Source organism: Ochotona princeps, chromosome 18, assembly GCF_030435755.1.
Source record: "Ochotona princeps isolate mOchPri1 chromosome 18, mOchPri1.hap1, whole genome shotgun sequence".
Lineage (NCBI taxonomy): Eukaryota > Metazoa > Chordata > Mammalia > Lagomorpha > Ochotonidae > Ochotona > Ochotona princeps.
The window spans coordinates 5,887,110-5,909,131 of NC_080849.1; the positions used below are offsets into that span (position 1 = coordinate 5,887,110).

At 41.1% G+C, this 22,022-nt stretch overlaps 1 protein-coding gene across 1 annotated transcript in view; it reads right to left on the bottom strand.

Annotated features, from left to right (window-relative positions):
* Positions 1-658: 658 nt before the first annotated feature.
* The window catches only part of DOK6 (docking protein 6), a 312,711-nt gene continuing 291,347 nt past the window's right edge, over positions 659-22,022 (bottom strand). The window contains exon 8 of the mRNA XM_004579438.4: positions 659-1,079. Coding sequence (XP_004579495.1) covers positions 940-1,079 — 140 coding nt within the window. The 3' untranslated portion in view covers positions 659-939. The remainder of the gene's footprint in view (positions 1,080-22,022) is intronic.

The following is a 22,022-nucleotide window of genomic DNA, read 5'->3' on the forward strand; positions in this document are numbered from 1 at the left end:
GTGTTGTTCACACGGATGGCCGTGGGGAAAAACAGCATCAGGCAGAGCAGGCCGGCTGGGTGCACAGCCAGCAGCTTGTGGGGGGACAGCTAGGCTGGCTCTTCGCTTCCACAGCCTTCTCCCGCTCACATCTGTACTCGCAGTTGTCATAGGAGTAGACTGAACTACATGAATACATTTGCTAATAAGAAGCCTTTTTTTACAGCACTGTTTCAAAAATAGCTACTCAACATAACAATCTCAGTTTTAATGTGCCAAATTACAGTTTTCAATAATTTAAGCGAGCATGTCCTGTCACCCTCAACACATGTTTAATATATACTTGTTATATATAGATGGATATGGTGATATCCACATCTGTATTAGTCTACACACACACACACACACACACACACAGACACATACACGCAGACACACAGAGATGCAGGGCCCTGCTAAAGAGTGCGTCCCCTTAGTTGCCAACTGGGCTTATTTATATGAAGAATCACAATGCCATTTGTAGAACAGACAGGATTTACCCGTCAAAACCTGGAAAGCCACAGAGCTGGTTCCAAGTGAGTCTAAGGACAGATGCTGTGCACAGTCAGGAGGACTGGTCTGAGAGCCAGGGGTGGGCACCCACCACCCAGGCATGGCTGGGAAAACTCCCCACGCCCAGGCTTCTGCTATCATACTCAATTTTGTTTATTTAAATGACTGTCGATTCTATTGTTGTAAAACATAGATTTTTTTTCCCCCTAAAGAAATTCAATAAATAAAGGACTTAGCCACTGAACCAAGGAAGCAGAACTCCAGTTTTGAACCTTCCCCTGGGATTGGAGCTAGATCCGACCCATGTCAGTTTGTACTGTAGTACGTCTTCCAGGAGGCAGAGGGCGCAACGCCCCTCCAGGCGGGTCCAGGACAGATTGTCTCTGGTCAGCGTTGGCTCTCTGGGTGTCATTGAATGAGGCTGGAGCTGTAGCTGAATCCGTAGCTGCTGGACCGTGACAAAGGCGGCTGAACTTCTTCATTGGGCTCTGTGCAGTAGCTGGGAAACGTCTGTGCCCGGGACATCTTTGTAGGACCAAACCCGTGGCCTGGGGAGGAAAAAGGGAGAGATGAACTAAGAAGCAGGTTCAGTAATGTGACAGACATGATAAAACAAGAAAGCAACGTGGGGCTGAAGGCTTCAGGGCCTCAGGGGTGAGCTCCCAGTGAGCTAGCTGCTAACGTTGAGAGATTGTGTCGCCTTGCTCCTCGATGACCTAGAATTGTTCTAGTCCCTAAATACATCTTGTCAAGATTTTTGCATGTTGGGTAGACACATTTTTTAGAAATCTCAAACTTCTATACTGGAATATTTGGAATAGAAGTAGAAAAATTCTCCCCCCACACTGAAAAAAAAAAATCTTTCTACTGGATAGCCCATAAGCTACTTTCATTTCTTATTCCCACTTTCAACAAATACATGCAAATTATCCTTTTTTTCCCCTAAGGCAAGTTTTATATATTTGTTTTTCCTATACATTTTTTAATTTGAAAATTTCATCTACACAAAGTGAACAAGTTTCATGTTTTTGCATTGCAGCGTTAGGAGCATAGTGACGCTTCGTGCCCTGTCCTTCCTTCTGACTGTATTCTCCAGCCGCCACTACTTCCTTTTTTCTCTCCCCTTTTTAATTTTTGCAGTGGCAGACTTTCATTTCCCTGCACACTATTTCTTAAAACCAAACTCTACCACACTGCGATTTAACCAGCCACCGCCAAGTATCAGAAGCAAGGCTTCTTCAATGACCGACTTCGTGCCTCTGTCTGGTTTATCCTCATGGGTGCGCGAGTCCCGATAATGAAATCCACTTCATGATGTGGTTCGCCAAGATGATCACCCTTGGTGGTTACCAAAGTGATCTAAAATTGAATCAAACGCAAAATGTATTTAACAAAATTTCTTCTGTGCTTTTATTCATACAGGCACACTCCTTGTTGAGGCATTTTCAAACAAAAGCAAAGCAGAAGTGATTCCTGAAACCCTTCAGACAGACAGACAGCAGCGTGGGAGCAAAACACGCAGGCTCAGGCTCCAGCTGAGGTCCTGGAGGCCTTGGTGTCATTTTGTTCACCAGTAATTAGTTCTCCTACTTCAGGATGATTTGCATGCAATGGATGAGCTTAATGGGGAAAGAACAAAAGCCCATGTAATATTTTCTGTGTTTTTGGAGTTTATTTTACCCAGAGGAAGAAAGGCATTTGGTTTGATTTGTATTTTATCTGCTCTCTGGGGCAAGGAAGTGAGAGACGACAATCCGCTAACAGAGAAGTGGAGCCTCCCACTGCTGGGCTCCACAGCAGCCCTGCCCTTCTCAATGTCATACGCAGAATGCGCTTCCATTGTCTGCTGTGTTTGGTGACTCAGATAATGTACTTGCAGTGTGGGAAGCTTGGGATCTGGGGACGAAAGCCAAAGGGGCAGAGTAAGAAGCAACTCATTAAAATCGGGAAAACCACTTACATGTTTCAAATGTAGAGGGGAAAATTGGCTTTTTAGCTGAAGAACATTTCTGGTGGACTATTTGTCTGAATCTCTGGTTGACTCACCACGAGCTGCTTAGGGAAAGAGGGAAAGGATGTTTACCCTGCCATTCCTGCTGCCTAGCCAAGCCAGTCCTTCAGAGCTTCCAGAACTTTCTGCCACCACAGTGCTCCACATTTGCCCTCTCCAAGGGTCCTGTAATCTCATTTCCTCTTAGACTGTTCAGGGCTAGGGATGGCAATTCCTACCTGGCTCCCTAACCCACACTCACAGCTCTAAAGAGACCCTTCTGCTGAGTTCTGTCAGAAATATTCCCTTTCAGAGAATCAAGATGGTGGAATACAGTAAAGACATGTTTAAACAGAGAAACATTAGCCAAGGTGAAGGAGAGAGGGCACATCTCAGGAAATAGGAGAGGACAGGCCAACAGCAGAACACCTGGAGACTGATGGAATGGAAAAGCAGCGAAGACAAAGGTGTGTTGTAGCGACCAGGTACCCCAGCAGCATTCAGCCAGCGGTAATCTGAGCTGCGCCAGTGGCCGGAAGTCCAGCACAACCAGGTGGGAAGGGGAGATCACCAGGCGCTCAGCAGGTGAATGCAAACAAGCAACTGCCTATACTACTGATTTGTTTGATTTGAACAGGAGCAGAAACAGACCAGCAGATCCCAAACAGGCGGTGAGGGAACAGGGTGGATTCCACAGTCCAGATACTCAACAGAGCCAAATCAGGCACTATTTTGTGCAGAGAGGCAAAGGCTATGGGACAAGAATGTGCATGCACTAAGCTGGCAGCGAACTCATTTCTGGCTCTGAGAAATTGCAATAATGCGGGATCCTTTAGGTTCCACTCAAAATAGCTCCGGGCAGCCCCCAGACTTTACGGTCAGTAGCTCCAGAACTCCATGAGTGGCACATTAAGTGCCATTTTGTACAGTGTGGCAAATGCTTTGATACTGCAGGGACAACAGTGAGCTGTGCCTGCTCTGAGCTGAGAGTGAACTCACTTTCAGTTCAGTATACTGCATTAGTCCCACATTGAAAATAGTAACAACTTTGGTATCTTACAACTCAAAATAGGTCCATGTGGCCCTCAGACCTAATAATGGCCAGCAGGTTCTGGCAAGATCAGCACCACCAACTACCTAGCTATTTCAGACATCTGCTGTCTCTCTAATCCTGGGAACTGCTCCAACGGCAAGTGGGAGAAACTGCACAGACAATGGTGCAGCCTCAGCATGGGAGCACAGGAGACGGAGAGTGGTGAGCCAGGAACTGGAGTCACAGAGACCACTGTGGCAGTCGAACACAAGAACTCAGACTTGAAACTTGCTGGAAGCAGTGGCACAAGTGACTGCAAACAAAGAACCAGGTACCAAAGGCAATAAGTAAAACTGAATTGTAGACCTGTATGTGATGCAGCCTAGAATCCTGCCCTAAGGAGAAGAATCTGATAACCAGAATTATAATGACCAAGAGTAAAATAAGAGACAGAGGCACAATGAATATTACTGAAGACTCCCCTGCAAAGGAGCAAAAGCCTTTGCCAACCTCCGAGTTAACTGAGGAATACATTGAGAAAATGGATGATACAAAATTCAGAAAGCTCATTATAAAGTGCTTATCAACAATGAGAAGCACATACAGGAGCTGAAGGAATGTAAGGAGTATGTCACACAGGAAACAATGACACTGAAACAAGATCAAACCGACTTCTTGGGAATGAAGGACACAAGAGAGCAAATCAAAAATTCAGTGGAGAAACTAAAAAATGGAATCATGAGGCAGAAGAAAGAATCTCAGAAGTGTAAGATATTTCTTGTCATAATGGAGAAGCAATCAAAATGCTGGAAGCAGAGCTGGGTCAGGCTAAAAAAAAATTCAAGAATTAACAGACACTATTAAAAACCAAACAGAAGAGTTATGGGAGTTCCAGAAGGCATAGAAAGAGAAGCTGGTTTTAAAAACGTATTTAAAAAAATAAAACTTTCCTAATATGGAGAAAAAATTGAGTAACAGAACACAGGAGGGGCACAGAACTCCTGAAAGGGCTGACCAAAAGTGATCTTTACCACTTCACATGATAATAAAGTTCTGTTCAGTTGGACATAAGGGAAGATCCTTAAATGTGCACTTAAAAAATCAATTGATCCATAGAGGAATGGCAATCAGACTCACACCTCACCTGTCACAGGAAACTCTACGGGCCGGAAGAGAATGCAGTGATATGTTCTAGATTCTAAAAAGAAAAAATTGTCAGCCCAGAATAATGTACACAGTAGAGCTTTCCTTTGTCTTTGAAAATGAAATAAAATTCTTCCACAGCAAAGAAAAGCTCAAAGAATACACTTCTTCCAGACCTGCCCTATAAATGATGCTGAAAGCTGTTTTCTTGACAGAGAAAAGGAATAACACCCATCAAAACCAAAAGCAAATATGAAGAACATCCTAGTAAAATAACAACAGAAGACTAAATCAAACAAGGAACAATCCATTGCTAAAATAACAGGACCAAATTACCACCTATTCATTTTATCCCTGAATGGAAATGGCTTAAGCTCATCAATGAAATACAGACCTGGACTGGTTCAAAAAACAAAACTCATCTATCTCTTGCCAACAGGAGACACATCCCACATCCCACCAACAAAGATCAGTGAAAACAATATCTCATGGATTTTGATGTTTTTGTTTTTATTTTCATTTCTTCAAAACAATATTTTTTTCTGAATTCTTCACTGACTCACAGATCGTACAGTAGCATCACTTTCTCCAAGAAGGTTCTTGATTTTCTTTTTTCATTTCTTTAGCAACACGTTCAGTAGTATGTTATTTAAATTCATAGTGTTGTAAATTCCTATTTTTCTTCCTGTTGTTGATTTTGTTTTATGGCTTTTCATTTAAAAGTATGTATAATAATTGTGTAATGGAGACTATCATATCCAAATGTGAGGATACAATGCAGTATGCATCTCTACTTCCAAATCAAAGTTTGATTTCCAATGAAACTGTTGAATATATTGACAATAGGATGCTGGACTTTCTGCCATTGTCATAAGTCCAGTGATGGACTTATGATTGTGAGGAACTATATTATTATAACAATATAGGCTAAATCAGTGGTGGTGGGTATTTTGGGAGGGGGTAAGGGAAATTCCAGAGCCTATTGAACTGTATCATAAATAAAATATATGAAAAAATGATACTTAAAAAAATTTCTTTCCGCAGATGTAATGCAGGTAACAAGTACAGGAATGAAAGAGCTAAGTGACAGGGTGGGGCTAGGAGGAGCGGAAGAGGAGAAGTTAGAGGTGTGGTTAGTGGGGAAGTTGGGCAGTGTCCAAGTAGAGGTCAAGTTGGGGGTCAGAAAGAGGCTAGGGGAATGCTTGGAGGTTAGCAGAGTTGGAAAAGTGAGGAATGGCTGGTGAAAGACAGAAATGGTTGCAGTAGGGTTTAGGGAAATACTTAGATGTCAGAATTCAGTGGAGGTTAGGGGTGTGTTTAGAGAAGGAGTCAGAAGTTAGGGGAGGAGTTTGGGAAGTTGTCAGGGGAGAGGGTGGAAGTTAACAGAGGGTTAGGAGAGACAGTAAGTAGGGGTTGAGTGAGGGGTTAGAGGAGAGGGAAGTGGCAAGGTTCAAGGTTAGGGGAGGCGTGGAGGTTAGCCGTGGGAGTTGTGGAGCTGCTTTTGCTGATGGCCAGCTTGTGGTGAACTTCCAGGGTCTGACTTTGCTTCTGGGTTTCTCAGTTTCTTTATCAGAAAGTCCTGGATGGTGATAAAAACATCAAGATTATGTGATTCCATTGAGTACTGAATCGGTGTATTAAACTGTGTTGGAGGCTGTCACCCTAGTAAGTAGATGTATTGTCATGGTAGTTTCCAAGCAGGACGCTTAACTTCGGTGGCCAGAGAGGATCTCTTCAAGGAGGTGGCATTTTGGCTTGGTGTTTATATGACAAAGTTGTGATACACATATTTGATTGAGAAAAAACCTTACAAATCCAACATTTTTGTTTCCTCATCATACTATTGGTGCCTGTAAGTGGGAATAAAAGCTTCTACAGCTGGAAAGTCTAATGAAGAGTATTTTGCTGGCCTTTGTTTTCTCCTGTTATTCTTAGATGTTTTAATTTGTCAATACTTTTACTAACATAAAATGCTTGTGCATTTTTATTTGTGCAATATTTGATCACACAAACACAGAAGCCAATCGAAGCAGACAAGCAGGCTTTCCATGTCCTTACCACGGTGTTTGGAGCCTCCCAGGTCCTCTTTTCCAATTCTTAACATGGAATATAACTGTGGAAACTACATTCCCACTGTAATAAGGAACCTTCGAGATTTAGAAATAGCTGAAGAAGAGGAAATATGGAACACATTGCTGACTCATTTTGTGTTACTGAAGACTCAGAAGAATCTTTGTAAACACAATCTTTTCCCTAAAATCTGGGGTACAATAAGTTGATCACACGATGATTATTTACTAACCACGACTAAAGGAATTAAAACCCCCCACAAAAGACATGGTACGTAAAGAATGGTCCTTGGCTGGATTAGGACAGAACACAGTGAATTCATTTTCCATAAAGAGAAATTTACTTTCTCGGGTGCTATGCAAGACCAGAGAAAGCCAGCAGAGCTCAGGAGATTGATGTTACACAACTGAACATGGCGCTTCAACAACAGGAAATAAACACAAACACAGTGCAGGTTAATCCCACCACCACCATTAGCAGCACAACCATGGACTTCTGAAACAGACAAGCTGGGGTTTTATCACAGTTTTTTTGTGTTGTATTTTCCTAATCTTTTCCTAAAGAAGAAGTTTAGGAATTAAGTTAAACAATTGGTGGTTGGTATGCAATGCATGTTAGTTTTCTTCTTTCCACATTGAATAAGTGCTTATTTTTCTCATTGTTACTGATCTATGTCTATTCTTTCTCTACCATCTCACTAGGCTTTCCCTTATGATAACATACTTTAAATACTCTTCTTCAAGGTCAACATCACATGGCTTACCTACACTATGAATCTGTAGTGCTCGATAGTCTTATTGGAAGTTAATTAGAACATTTTTTTGGCCAACTATTTATACACAATTTACAAATGATGTTACTTAATGTTATAAAATGCCATGCCTAATCCTTTTTCCCTCTCTGTAACTCTCCTTTCAAACTAGCAAATTTTAAAAAACTTGTCAATCAAATACACATACACACATGTATATGCATATGTACATATATATATGAAGGCTTTATAAACGTTTGATTTTGACAATAATGAATATGAGAGTAAATGAAAGAACTAGGCAACTTCTCAATTTTTGATTGAAATTTACCCTTAGGCATTTTTGATGAAAGCAAAACAAAATAAAGCAAACTCTTTAAACTTAAAACATGACGCTCTAGACCTGCTTGTCTCACCATGAGGACCGCGGTTAAATGCTTCCTAACCTTTCCCTCTCAGTCATGCCCTAAACAGTAGGTGCTCTGGGAGTCAAAGAGACGGGCTGCTACAAGTTATGTGTATTTATTAACAGCTAGATTGAGTTAATGTAACTAAAGCAATGGATTCGGCAGAGCTCAATACGTTGCATTAATAACTTCTATTTATTTACATGTTACTTAAAACATGTGTCTACTTGGTTAATTTACTAGATAATTAGGTTCCAATAAATTGACAGAATTTCCAAGGGAGGGAGGCGTATGAGGAGAGCTGGGCGGGGCAGTTCTTCCAGCTGCATTTGCAGCATAATATAAAGAGAACTTATTCTCTTCATATTAATGAAAAATAAGAAAAATTTCCTAGAAAACAGGTGACAAGGGGAGAAAGTGAGTTTCTTTGGTGACTTTGTATAAGTCCAGCAACTGGAAATCTTATGTCTGCAATATTTTCTTCCACTTATTGACAAAACACGGGTGTCTTAAAAAGATGAAAACCGCTTTCCTTCTTCAACTTGACATTCATCAATAAAAAGGAGAGTATGATCAGGAAATAGAAACTTGGCTATTACTTCAAACCCATACTTCACAAATGAGCCCATCATTCTTCCCCACACAACGTCCCTCTTCTCCAGCGCTTCCCATGGCACTGACTGATGCCCATTCATCAACGACTAATGTCAAAGCACAGAGGGCCCTCTGGTTTCCTTGCTTTCCTGTTATCTCTCCTCAGAACATCAGTCAGCAAGTTGTGTGAACTCCACCTTCATAATACCCCAAGATCCATTGCTTCAAAGGTACTAGCTCTCCCTTGGTTTTCTTACTGGGTCTGTAGCTACAGCCAATTAACTGCTTTTGACTGCCAATAGCATCCATTTTCTCTAACCTGTTATTTGCCAAAGTGATGGGGCAGGTTTAATAAATGACCTCCTACCCCATCCCCGCCATACTATTTTAGTTGACATGGAAACTCCCTAGTGTAGTATTTAAGTTTCTCCTCTACTTGGAAGAACTATTGTCACACTCAATTCAATTCTTACATGACGGATACTTATTTTATTTTTCTTTAAGAATTCTTCTCTGAAGCCTACACCTTCCTCCCCAGCATCCACCTAGCACATGCTGAGGCCATGCCAAGGCCCTGTCTCAGCACTCCTCAAGTGCCGCTCTGTCTCACCTCTTCCCTTCCGAGTCTCCTTTATGAAATTATGCAAAGTTTGAGGACAGGAAGCTTATTTACCTTTGTGCATTTGGAATCTTGTAACATGCCAGACACACAACAGGCACTTCGTAAACATTAATGAGCAAAACTATTAAAAATGCATGTGGTGGCTCACTCTTGTGTTTACAAATAGAGTAGAATGTAGAGAGATGTGTGGATATTTGAGATTTTACCTTGCACATCTTTGATCATCAATAATTACCTGGTAAATAAAAGTAGCTTCATTATGTGTCCTGGCCCTAGCTGATGAGAAAATAAAAGCCATTTAAAAATGAAAATTTAATAATATACAGGGACATATGATAGTCAAATATCTGCTACAGACATATGTGTGAGAAATGATTATTTTTTAGCTTCATTAAAGCATTAATCCTAACAAGTGTAACAGTTTAAAACATTGTTTTTAAGAAAAGTCTAAATAGATGTGCCAATAGTAAGAAACTAAGGAAATAAGACCTGTGCTGCCCATCTGCTGACAGGTAATTCTGAACGTGGCTCTCGGGTGTCTGCATGCTTTGTTCCGGACTGTGTTTTCAAGACTATCTGTGGAAGTACAAGCCTGAGGAAATGCAGATAAGGTCTCCCTCGGGAACCAAAGGGAGCTTTGCTTATTGCAATAAAATGACTCCCTCTGCAGCAAAGCACAGCCTGGATTGTTGTCCATTATAAAATATTCGGGTTCCCCAACCGTGTGATTCCTCTCTGTAACACAACCTGCTTCATGGACACATGCCACCTGACGCTCCAAGATTAGCCTAAGGGAACGGGGATCCAGGAAGCCATCACAAGTGCTGCTATTTTAGTTAATGCAATTGCTGTTGCTATTAGTAATAAACTTCCTATTGTCTTTGGCCCCGGATTCTCATGTCTTCTATTAATTCACAATCATGACATTGTTAACTTGCTAGCTTGCATGCAGGGTAAAGTCCTAGCCATTTCATTATTCTTGATGATATTAATAAATTATGACATTTAGTGATTCCCATTATGAGGATAGTGCCTTTACACTTTTGTTGGATATTGCATTTACCCATTATTTAGTAAGATTCTAGTAAATTTCAATGATGTCCTTTCTTGGTCTAAAATGCACACAGTGTCTTAATGAGGTAATTTACATAATAGGGGACCAATTGAATGGTTTCATAGTGAGAGCTAGAGGATTCCAAGGAGGAATGAATGTGAACAATGTTGCCTCACTGGAGTAAAGAAAACTAGGTAAGTGGCCAGCTTCCCACTTAAATTAATAGGATTCAATTATATTATTAATTTCAGAAAAGACAATTCGGTCCTCCGAAAACTTTGTCTATGTCATGCCCAGCTTGTGCTATTACTGTCTTGTTGCAGGGGGGATTTCTTCATAAGACTTTTTTTTTAAACAACTGCAAGCTGTCAACACGAAGATGAAATGAAACAAATTAGAAAACTCATCTGATTTACTCAGGGAAGAAAAAGCATTTATTCTAGGAGAAATACAAAGCAGAGAAAATGATTCCTGTGGCTTTAGATTCAAGCTTTTATCCTGTTAGAGCCATTGTAGAAAGGAGTGAGGCATATTTTAATTTTGAGTATGGGAAATTATTCTCAAAGATCTGCTACCCCTTCAAATTGCCATAAGAGACTATTGCTACACCACAGTCGGGCACTGTTAAAGATGGAAAATAAAGAGATTTATTTAGAGATTTATTTATTTATTTATAAAGATTTATTTATAAAGAGATTTATTTATTTATTTATTTAGCTGCGATGGCTAACACTCACCGGTGAATGCAGCTCTTCTGAGTTCTTTTGTTAAGATGATTCTTTGTCCCTCCCCTGCAACACCTGAACTGAATAGAATAAGATGCAGCTGTGTGTGTTTGGGAATAGCCTGGGACTGGCTGTTAACAGTGTGTGATAGGAAAAAGAGAAATGTGGCCTATGGGAATTCCAAAGGCAGAGGGTTTGAACTACAGCTCAAGAATGAGGTGCGGGTGCTCTACCGAAACCTTTCAGTTCAAGACACTAGGGCATTTTAAGCATCCTGCACCACCTTCCAAGCATGGTTGGCTTGATTCTATTGACAAAAATCTGATAATCTAGTAAGTGGCCAACAGTTACACTCTTCTGATAGAATCATTCCAATGATATGATTTTCTGGCTTAAAAATGATACTGGTTATTCATTATTTTGTCAATTAATTCCATAATGCTGTAAATTTTTGCTGATGGTATGTTGGAGCTTTTAATTGATCGGGATGATACTCTGCTGACTCTGTCTTCAAACCAGAGAGGGTCTACCTAAGAAGCCGTTGAACTTGACTGGACAATAAGATGCTGGACTCTAGGTCTGGTATATGCTTGCAATGAGGGAATCTCAAAACTGAACTTGAACTGTGGTTATGCAACAAGGTGGAGGAGTCCACCATGGGGGGAGGGTTTGGGGAGGGGTGGGGAGAATCCCAGTATCTATGAAACTGTGTCACATAATACAATGTAATTAATGAATAAATTAAAAATAAATAAATAAAAATGATAGGTTCTTCCCTCTTTGCAAGTATAAGAGTCCAACATCTTATAGTCCAGTCAAGTCCAACTACTTATTGGGTAGACCCTCTCTGGTCTGAGGGCAGAGACAGCAGAGTATCATCCCGGTCAAATAAAAGCACTAATATACCATCTGCAACAATTAACATCGTTATGGAATTAATTGACATGGTATTGAGCAGTCAACATGTTAAAAATAAATGCGATTTCTTAACCACTTTCTGTGATCCCCCATTCACAGTTCAATTTTAGTTTATATACTACATATGACATAATATTCATAACATAACATGATATGCTTAACATCATATCATCTTAAATTAAGGCAAACACGTGGTATTTAACCTTTTGGGATTGGCTCATTTCCCTTAGCATTATGGTTTCCAGTTGGGCCCATTTAGCCACAAAGAACTGCATTTTGTTTTTTTTAATAGCTGAGTAGTATTCCATGGAGTAGATGAACCATAGCTTTCTTATCCAATCCTCTGCTGATGGGCATTTTGGTTATGCAACTATGGTTATGCAACAAGGTGGAGGAACCCACCATGGGGGGAGGGTGAGGGGAGGGTGAGGGGAGAATCCCAGATTCTATGTAATTACAACACAATGTAATTAATGAATAAATTTAATTAAAAAAATGATAGGTTCTAAGGGCCAGAGTTGTGGCACATCATGCCAAGCCTCGGCTTGTAGTGTCAGCACTGTTGGAGCCTGTCCTAGGCCCAGTGGTTCCACTTCTGACCCAGCTCTTGCTAATGGTCCGGAAAGGCAGCAGAGGGGGCCCCAAGCTCTTGGGCCTCCGCAGCCACATGGGAGACCTGGAAGGACTCCTGTTTCCTGGCTTCAGACTAACGCAGCTCTGGCCACTAGGCCTTTTGAGGAATAAACCAGCAGATGGAAGATCTCTCCCTGCTTCTGCTTCTCTCTCTGTAGCTCTGCCCTTCTAACAAAAATAAAATAAATCTTAAAAAATGATAGGCTCTATTGATGCTTACATAGTACATTTTTATACTTACACTTAAAAGTTTGTACTTCACATTTCTGAATGGAAATGTACCTAATATAAAAAAACACAGTAAAGCTAAGGATAGACATCACTCCTACTTTTCCACCTTGGTGTTAATGTCTGCATCCTGTGGAGATAACTGCAGGCAGCTCAGTTCTTGCTCAAGGGCACTGATGTGTGTATTACTGGGGGAAAAAATCATCAATGCGTTGCAAAATCACACATGATGTCTGTCTTTTGCTTTCTACTGATAATGACCATTTCAGAGAGTTCATGAGCTCAGCTCCAGTCGTTGCGGTCACTTGGGCAGTGAGCCACTGGATGAAAGATCTTCCTCTCTGTCTCTCCTCTCTGTATATCCACCTTTCCAATAAAAATAAATAAATCTTAAAAAAAAGATTTTGAAAGTGCATTGAAGTCCTAGCTCAAATCCTTCTTTTATTCTCTGCCACATGTTCTTACAACTCCAACCGATGCTAAAGCTACAGGCATCAGGGTGCTTTAACGACTTCGTAGAAGACAAAATTAAAAGATGTGCTTGTTTTGATATAAGATATCTTGAATTCATGCATGTCTTCATAATATATATTCTCCATGGACTTTTTCAAGACCCTTTTGATTTTTTTTGTTATCCCAAACTATGGTTTATTTCTTGTCCTTTCTTAACCCAAAGCTTTCCCACTCAGTCACTCCCTTCCTCCCACAGACAGGATATATTCCATGTAAACAACTGTGCCTTCCTATATCACGTTTTCATTCTAGAAAAAAGCTCTCAGCTCTCATCAGCAGTCTTCTCCTGCTGTTTAACTTTGACCTTGGGGCTGTGGGAACTTATTCTCAGGCTGGTCCTTTATTCCCCGGGAGCATCTGTATCCATGTAAGGGGTCCCATTTCAGAAATCTCTTGCTCTCAAGAGTTTTGGCTTCACTGTACAATCTCTCCTCTTTCGGGGGAAGTGCATGTTTCTGTCTAAATGTTATCCTAAGGTCAACATAATGAGATGGATTAGATTGAGTGGTATTGATTAAAAGAAACATATTGAATACAACAAGAGCAAGGAAATTTTACTCAAGGAGACACGATATACTTGTGTACTTGTGGGAATAGTCTTTGCTCTGAGATCAGTAACAGTAATAGTAACCCGTATCTGTGGTTGAGACCGTTATCTTTTTCATATGTGTCTGCATTACCCGCCCCAACAGCCTGTGACAGCCACAGGAACATGTTCTCCAGGTTCTGCAGGGACGGCTGCAGGCCTCCTGCCCAGCTCGTGGCTCACTCTGCCCGTTACTTTCTTAGGAGGTAACCAGGGGCCATTTAACATTCTGGCCTGGAAGTGTCCAGGTTTTCTTTGGTGCGTGGCAGCCCCTAGCAGTGTCACGGGAAAGCTTACAGGAAGTGATCTTTTGATCTGTGAACCAGAGAAAGCTACAGCCACCAAGTCTCCAGTGACTACATGAGGTAACCGGTCTGAATCGAAACCGATTAGGTGGAAGACCTCAGAGAAGCTCTAAGGACTTCCTGGTAATGAAAATCCAAAGGTGTGCAGCAGCTTTGGACCCTGTCCCAGATTCCAAGCCTGCCTATCTGATGGCCTGCCATAGGTGCTTACATATTTTCTGGCATATGACTACTGGGAGGCTGATTAGAACTCAATTATTATAGACTTTCCCTCTACTGAATGGTGTTCCTTCCTCTCTCCCCAAAAATCCTATGTCAAAACTCCAAAGCCCAGTTTGACTGCTTGGATTTAGGGCTAAAAGGTTAAATGAGGCCATAAAGGCAGGTTCTGTTTCTGTAAAACTGGTGATTTTGTAAGAAGGTGAAGACAGGGCCTCTCTCGCTCTACACCTGCAAGCATAAAGGAAAGGGCTATGAAGGCACAGTGCAAAGATGTCCATCCTGTCAGCTGGGAAGAGGGTCCCCCTGGACCCTGACCAAAGGCATCCATTAGAGCAGCAGGGAAGAGGGTCCCCTTGGACCCTGACCAAAGGCATCCATTAGAGCAGCAGGGAAGAGGGTCCCCCTGGACCCTGACCATGCTATCAGCCAAACCTCAGGCTGCCTGCCTCCAGAACTCTAAGTGACTTAACCTGTGCTATTTGAACCAGGTGACCTGCAGCAGTTTTTAGATGACAACCTGAGTAGCCCAAGCCTAGGACTTTGGTAAATATTCTAGTCATTGATTAAGGGCAAAGATCCCTAGGGATTATTTTTTAAATTAGTTTTTTAAATTAAGAAGAATTTCTCACTAAATGAGGGGATACATCTGAAATGACCAACTGCACTGGCCAAGGTAATGAACTTCCTGTCCGTTCAAGGAAGACAGAAATCTGTATAGACAGCTTCTGAAGTTCGTGAGACGATCAAAAAGAAATACATTCACTGGACTCCACACTCAAAGAAATCCTAATAGCTGTTGAAAATAGCATGCTTAGCCCTTTGGTTTGCACATCTTTTGGTGTTGGTTGACTCTATCAGTCTCCTTACTAGGCACATAAGCAAAAGGGAAGCATGAGAATTCCACTCTTCACTACACAAAAAGCACTACATGCAGCTTGTTTCCTTGCGGGTCCTTCCTTCAAGTTGCCGCTGATCAGTGTTGCTGGCTTTGTAGCTGAGAGGTCTCGCTGAGGCGCCTGTTGAGAGCCTTTGCTACAGCCTTATGTCCTGTTTGCTTAGTGTTCATGGTTCCAAACCAACAGCTTCAAAACGGAACTCTAAAACAGAGCCTGAAATACAGAGTGCAGGGCTTGGTGTACACTGAACTGGGTTTAAATTCTACTCATTTTTCTTTGAAGAGAAGTTACTTTAAGTTTGCCAAGTCTTGCATTTTGAAAACAGAAACCTTAATACCTATCTCAAGTCTTACAGTAAATGAAAATTACTTGCAAAGGATCATGCCTATGATGTTCTTTGTACAGCTTGTAATCTTGAAAGTATTCTGTACATCTCAGTCGTTTGCCTGTGTTAGCATGGAGGAAGACACCGCAGGTTATTCCACCGTTTCAGATCAAAGAGCAATCCCTGCCATACAAATAAGGCCCTGTAGTTCATTAACTGCTTGCTTTAAAAAAAAAAAATAAAGAATGCGGCCCATTTGTTATGATTTGTGTGCACAAATCCTATCATTTGGATCGTTTTTGCAAAAGACATAAAAATAGATTCTATTGATAACAATGTAGGAGTAGCTGTTGTCATTTTTTTATGCCGAATAGCTCAGATTTGGAAGCAGGTATGGAAGTGTCATTTTTGTAGGGAATTTGATTCTTTAACAAAACAGGAGTAATGGAAATGGGGAAAGTCTCATTCATCAAACTGTTTCATGTTTTGAAAAATCTCATTTAACAGGGATTCATCTATTTCTATTACTGCCTTGCTACTTCTTTTATGTTCCTTAGCCACAGTTACTTCAGAAAGCACAATAACAGCCTTTGAAACCAGAATTTCCCATAAATCCCCCAGATGCTACAGCAAGGCCTACCAAAGAAGGTCACTTCTTCCATAGATGCACTTTATCAATGAAGTAGAAAAGTAAAGCCCAAATAAATGAACTTATTCAAATACTCAAAGCCTCAAAATGCATATACATCTCTCTTATCCATATACTTTTTACACATCAACCATCTACCCATCTGTTAAGAATGAGCCCTATGAAACTGCACTTTTCTGGATCACAACTGTACAGTGTCAACATGTTCTTGGGATTCAATATAAAATACACCCATTTGTATAAAGATGAAAGCAACAAATGCAGTTATTATTAGGTCTGTCACTTCATTTGCTTTATTTAAATAATTTATTCCTGCAGTTCTACCCTTACGGCAAAGCATGCCCTGAGCAGAAATCAATACTTGCAGCCCTAATCACAGTAACCCCACAGAGGTGTCTGGTTTAACTCAGAACCCCATTAATTATTGTTGGTGCTTTTATTCATGTGGGCCAGTCTTACTGGCGTTAGGTGGTACCTCATTGATGTTTTAATTTGGATTTCCCTTATTGCCAGGGAACTTGAGCATTTTTTCATATGTTTATTTGCCATTTGGGTTTGTTCCTTTGTGAAGTGTTTGCCCATTTCCCGTGCCCATTTCTTGAGTGGCTTGTTTGTTTTGGTGTTTTGGCTGTTTTGTAATTCTTTGTATATTCTGGAGATTAGCCCTCTATCACCTACGTAGTGCGCAAAGATCTTCTCCCATTCTGTGGGCTGCTTTTTTACTTTGTTGATTGTTTCCTTTGCTGTACAGAAGCTTCTTAGTTTGATGAGGTCCCATTTGTTTATTCTGGTCTTGATTTCGATTGCTTTTGGAGTCCTTTTTAGGAAGTAGGGACCTACCCCTAGATCTTGCAGAGTATTTCCAACATTTTCTTCCAAAAGTTTGAAGGTTTCTGGATGTAGGTTTAGATCTTTTATCCATTTAGATTTGATCTTGGTGTATGGTGAGAGATGTGGGTATTTTTGTTTCTACAGGCTATCAACCAGTTGTCCCAACAGCATTTATTGAACAGACCTTCCCATTTGCCAGGATTATCGTTTGTCCTTTTGTCAAAGATTATTTGGCTGTATCTGTGTGGGTTCCCGTCTGGTGTTTCTATTCTGCTCCATTGATCTTCCTCTCTATCTTTGTGCCAGTACCAGGCTGTTTTGATAACCACTGTAGGGCCAACAAATTTTTATGAAGACACATTTATTGCTGCACCACAGATCAGGAACATCTGATCTACCTACCTCTTTCACTCCTCTTTCCAGTCGGTTTTTCTTTCTTTCTATGATGTCTTCATTTTCCTGTCATGTATATTAATTCTCCAGACTGCGTCCAGAGCCTTTCCTTTCTCCTTGTGCCTCTTCTCTTACAAGTCCTACCCACTTGTCACTCCAAAGTACCCAAAGTAATCACATGCATATACGTTGATTTTAGACTTAATATTTTCATGAGTGAAGGATGTTCAAAAAGCTCATGGAAAATGAGTACTATGAAAACACAATGCATGTATTAAAAATTTGCAGCAAAATAAATGTACCATTTAGTTCTATTTTGACATAGCTCTTCTATATTATCTGTGTGCAACTACTTCATTTCTCAAAATCATAGTGAGAAATAAGAAAACATGCACTCTTCTTGTTTTTTAAGATTTATTTTATTTTTATTGGAAAGTCAGACATACAGAGAGAAGAGACAGAGAGGAAGATCTTCCGTCCAATGATTCACTCCCCAAGTGAGCACAATGGCTGGTGCTATGCCAATCTGAAGCCAGGAGCCAGGAACCTCTTCCAGGTCTCCCACACGGGTGCAGAGCCCCAAGGCTTTGGGCTGTCCTTGAATGCTTTCCCAGGCCACAAGAGGGGAGCTGGATGGGAAGTGGAGCTGCCGGGATTAGAACCGGCGCCCATATGGGATCCCGGTGCATTCAAGGCGAGGACTTTAGCTGCTAGGCCACACTGCCGGGCCCATGTACTTGTTTTTGACTTGGAAAAACTGTACCTTGAAAAATGTGCTAGGGCTCTTGAAGTGCAAATGAATGCTAAGCCTGATTGTCAGGTGGGCACTGGATCTGGTAGCTGTGAAGCTGCCCGAGGTGTCTGTGTCCCATTCCACAGTGCTGGGACTTCTCATTCTGGCTTCCTGTTAAGGCATACGGTGTGGCATAAGTCTCTGGGTCCCTGACGAGCATGTTGGGAATGAAGCAGTGAATGGGAGGTTGGTTCTCCCTCTCTGTCTCTCTTTCAAAGACCCCCTCCCAAATGCTTAAAATTATAAACCACAAAGAATCTACATTTCCATATTCCTGGATGTGCATCCGTTCCTGGACATCACCCCACAGGTATCCCCTGCATCCTGCTGCCCGGCTTCTTAAACATCAAAGGTCTAGAGACAAGCTTTTATTAGGTGCACCCTCTCACCACCTATTCCCACAGCATAGCATGAGGTGGCAATTAGAATGTATATTCTCTAGAAAGTCCTCAGTTTCTATCTAAGGAAAAGGCCTATCACATTTTGGAGAGATTTTTTTCATCTTTAGTGCATTTTTTCTTTTTGTCACAGACATAAAACACAATTCTATTTTGACCTTCTCTGAAAGCATACACTACTGGATTAGGAAGCACAGAATGTCTGCACCATCTCCTAGACTGTTCCAGGCCACTGCGGGGGTGTGACTTGTACCTACCGTGCCCAATTACTGACCAACTGATCATTATTTCTAACATTCCAGCTACCTCTTCAGTTCCACAAGAAACCTCCGCAGCAATGACCTCCACTAATTCCATGTGTGTTTCCCCCTTCCTACAGCCCCTTTGTATTCCCACCTGAAATGATAGTTGATAGGGACGGCCATGAGCTATGATTCCCGAGTCAAGCAGTGTGTTTCAGACATCAGTTTCCTCATCTATAAATTCAGGACAGGACCTGAACTTATGCAGCCCCGATGTAGATCCTACACTTGGCACTATTGGGCAAGAAGATGCTATCAGTTAAGTGAAGCACACTGCTCTGTCCTCCTGGTATCTTGCATTTTTGTTCTTTATACGCCACTGTAAGAACAAGAATGTAGGCACTTTGATCAGCTAGTAAATAGGGCTTATTCACGCTGGTGATTCATGTTGGATAGCGTGGATCATCAGTCTGGAAGGCCTTTCTTGATGGGCTGTGGTTAGGAGCTGTCCATTCCTGCCTAGCTGGACTTGGCCTTCAGACCCTCGACAGCTGACCATACCTGGAGCTATCAATGTCCTTGTCGCGGTCTGAAACAGCTGTCCGATCCAGGTGTGACTGTGCTTCAAATTGAGATGGCAAGCTGTTAAAGCCAAATCATACTAAGTGTAGTACAAGTGGTCCCCTCCCCTCCCGCCAATCACAAAAGGGTCCTTGATGACAGAGGTGGCACAATATTATCCCTGCATTTACTGATTATGGGGGCACTGTTAGTTGGTGGGACATAGTAGAGCATGAAAAAATAAAACTTTTTCCAGTTGAACTGATTATCAGACAAAAAGCATGAGGGAAAGGGCATAACCCTGAACAACATGGAAACACTTCAGAGTTTGGGTCTCCCCGACAGCTTTCTCCAAAACTCTCATTTTCCATTGACTCTACTTTATTCTTCTTTACAGAACTGTTACTCATTGACAGTCTATTAAATAGATTAGAATATATATTTCTATGTTGTTTGCATGCTCTTTGAGGAAGTAGGCTATGTGAAGTCAAACTTAGCACACCACATAGGAGATCTTCAACAATCATTCCTTTTATCTTAAGAGAGAAAGCATAGTCAAGGTGATTTAGATGGCAATAGCGTCTTAGGGAAGTCAGGACAGCAGAGATCCTCAAACTGCTGACCATCTGCTGTACTTCGGTAACATCAAAGAATGGGGAGAATAAGAATGATTGTCTCGGGGAAAATTAGACCCAAGTTGCTTGGACTGAAACAAGCATAGAATCTGCCAAAAGATTTGCTCAATGTTGGCTCCTGGATTCTATTCTGACTCAGTAGGTCTGGGGTGGGATGAGGAACTTCCCTGGCGATGCTGATGCTGCTCATTAGGGACCACAATTTGAGAACTTCTTATAAGACTGAACAGTTTGTGCTTCAGAGCTGCAGTGTGGGCAGTATATGAAGCCATGTTACTTGGCACTGACAATGAGCAACCGAAATCGATGGCCTCTGACACCACCTGACTCAATGTATGTAAGGCTTGAAAAGCATTCAACATTGGATCTGTTTTCAATTTGAATATATGATGGCTTGATTTGTGAGTATTTACATATCAGATATTGTAGAGACAAAACAATGTGTATGCAGTCCGATCCATGAATAAGCTTGTCATTTAACCTAAAGCTTTTTATACAACTACCGTGGTGTGAATTTCTCATTGTCTAGCCTTCTCTATATGATATTTTCCTCTATTGCTGGTGATAATGGACTACAGTGATTGATAAATGGCATCCATACAGCTATAATTTTGAATTCCAGAAAATCAAACAAAAAGTGTGTTTAAACCTTAAATCTTATTTCTAACCAGGGAAGCAGCTGCAAAATTTATGTTTGTTATTTTGCAAGGTTCATAAGCTCTAAAGGAAATAATCCTATTTTCTTGCTTAATACATATAGGGAAGCTCATTAATTATGCTGAGATTAATGTGGCATTTAGCACAGACATTCCAAAGTGCATTTGAATTGAGTATTTGACCTTTTACATTAATAAAAGTTGGAACGGGCTACAATTTAACACACAGCATGAATCCAAAATCAGAATTAACATGATCCTGGGATTTTTAAAATATTTTATTCAGCAGCCTTCTGATAAAAATTTCTAGACAGCAAAGCCACATAAGGAAACATAAATAAAACCAATTTTATAAACGGTGTGGATATCATTAATGACATAATTTATGTTACTAATAGAACAAGCAATTTTCTTTGCTTGTGACCCTACTAGGTTGGAGGATTAAAAAGTACTCAGATAAGAAATTGTTCATTTGGATTCAATAAAAATTTCAGTTTAAACCTTGGAAATATGCCCAAGAAAATCTGAAGATATACAGTAAGGCATACAACCTATTTTTATCTCTCACAATGCACTCTGAGCACAAATGTACAACCATTTGCACAAATAATCTTAACAGAAAATGACCAATAAAAATTATTATAGCAACTTGCCTTCACAATGTAATGAAAAGATCTACACATTTCAAATTAATTTTCCTGTTTAATTAAAACTAGTTATTGTAAGACAGTTACTGTAAGACAGAGACAGCGAGAGAGAGGAAGAGAGAGAGAGAAAGAGAGAGAGAGAGAGAGGCAAGGAAGCACTTCTGTCTGCTACTTAACTTGCTACATGCCTGCAAGGCCCAGGGCCAGCTGGCATGACCATTTACCCTGGTCATCACCACTGCCTCCCAGGGCGTAAGCAGGAGGCGAGAGGACTCCAACAGGGGGAGCTAGAGTCCCAACTACCAGGTTAAACACACACTATCCTCCTATGGTTTTTTCATTTATTTACCCCATAAAAAGTTCCAGTTACACTTGTAAAATTTTGACCAAAGTTTGAAAAAAATGTATGACGTGGTAAAAGAAGAATTCTAAACATTGTCATACGCACAGATACTTCAAAAGATTCTTGGAAAATGAGGGGCTAGCAACTGGGTCTCAGGTTGGGATATCTTAGGTTTGGATAGGATATCTCCCATCACAGTTCCCGGACTTGGGTCCTAGTTCTACTCCTGATCTAGCTGCTAGATGATGAAGATGCTGTGAGGCAGCAGCGGAAGCTCAAGTACTTAGGTTCCTGCCTCCCACAAAACAGACCTGGGCTGAGTTCCTGG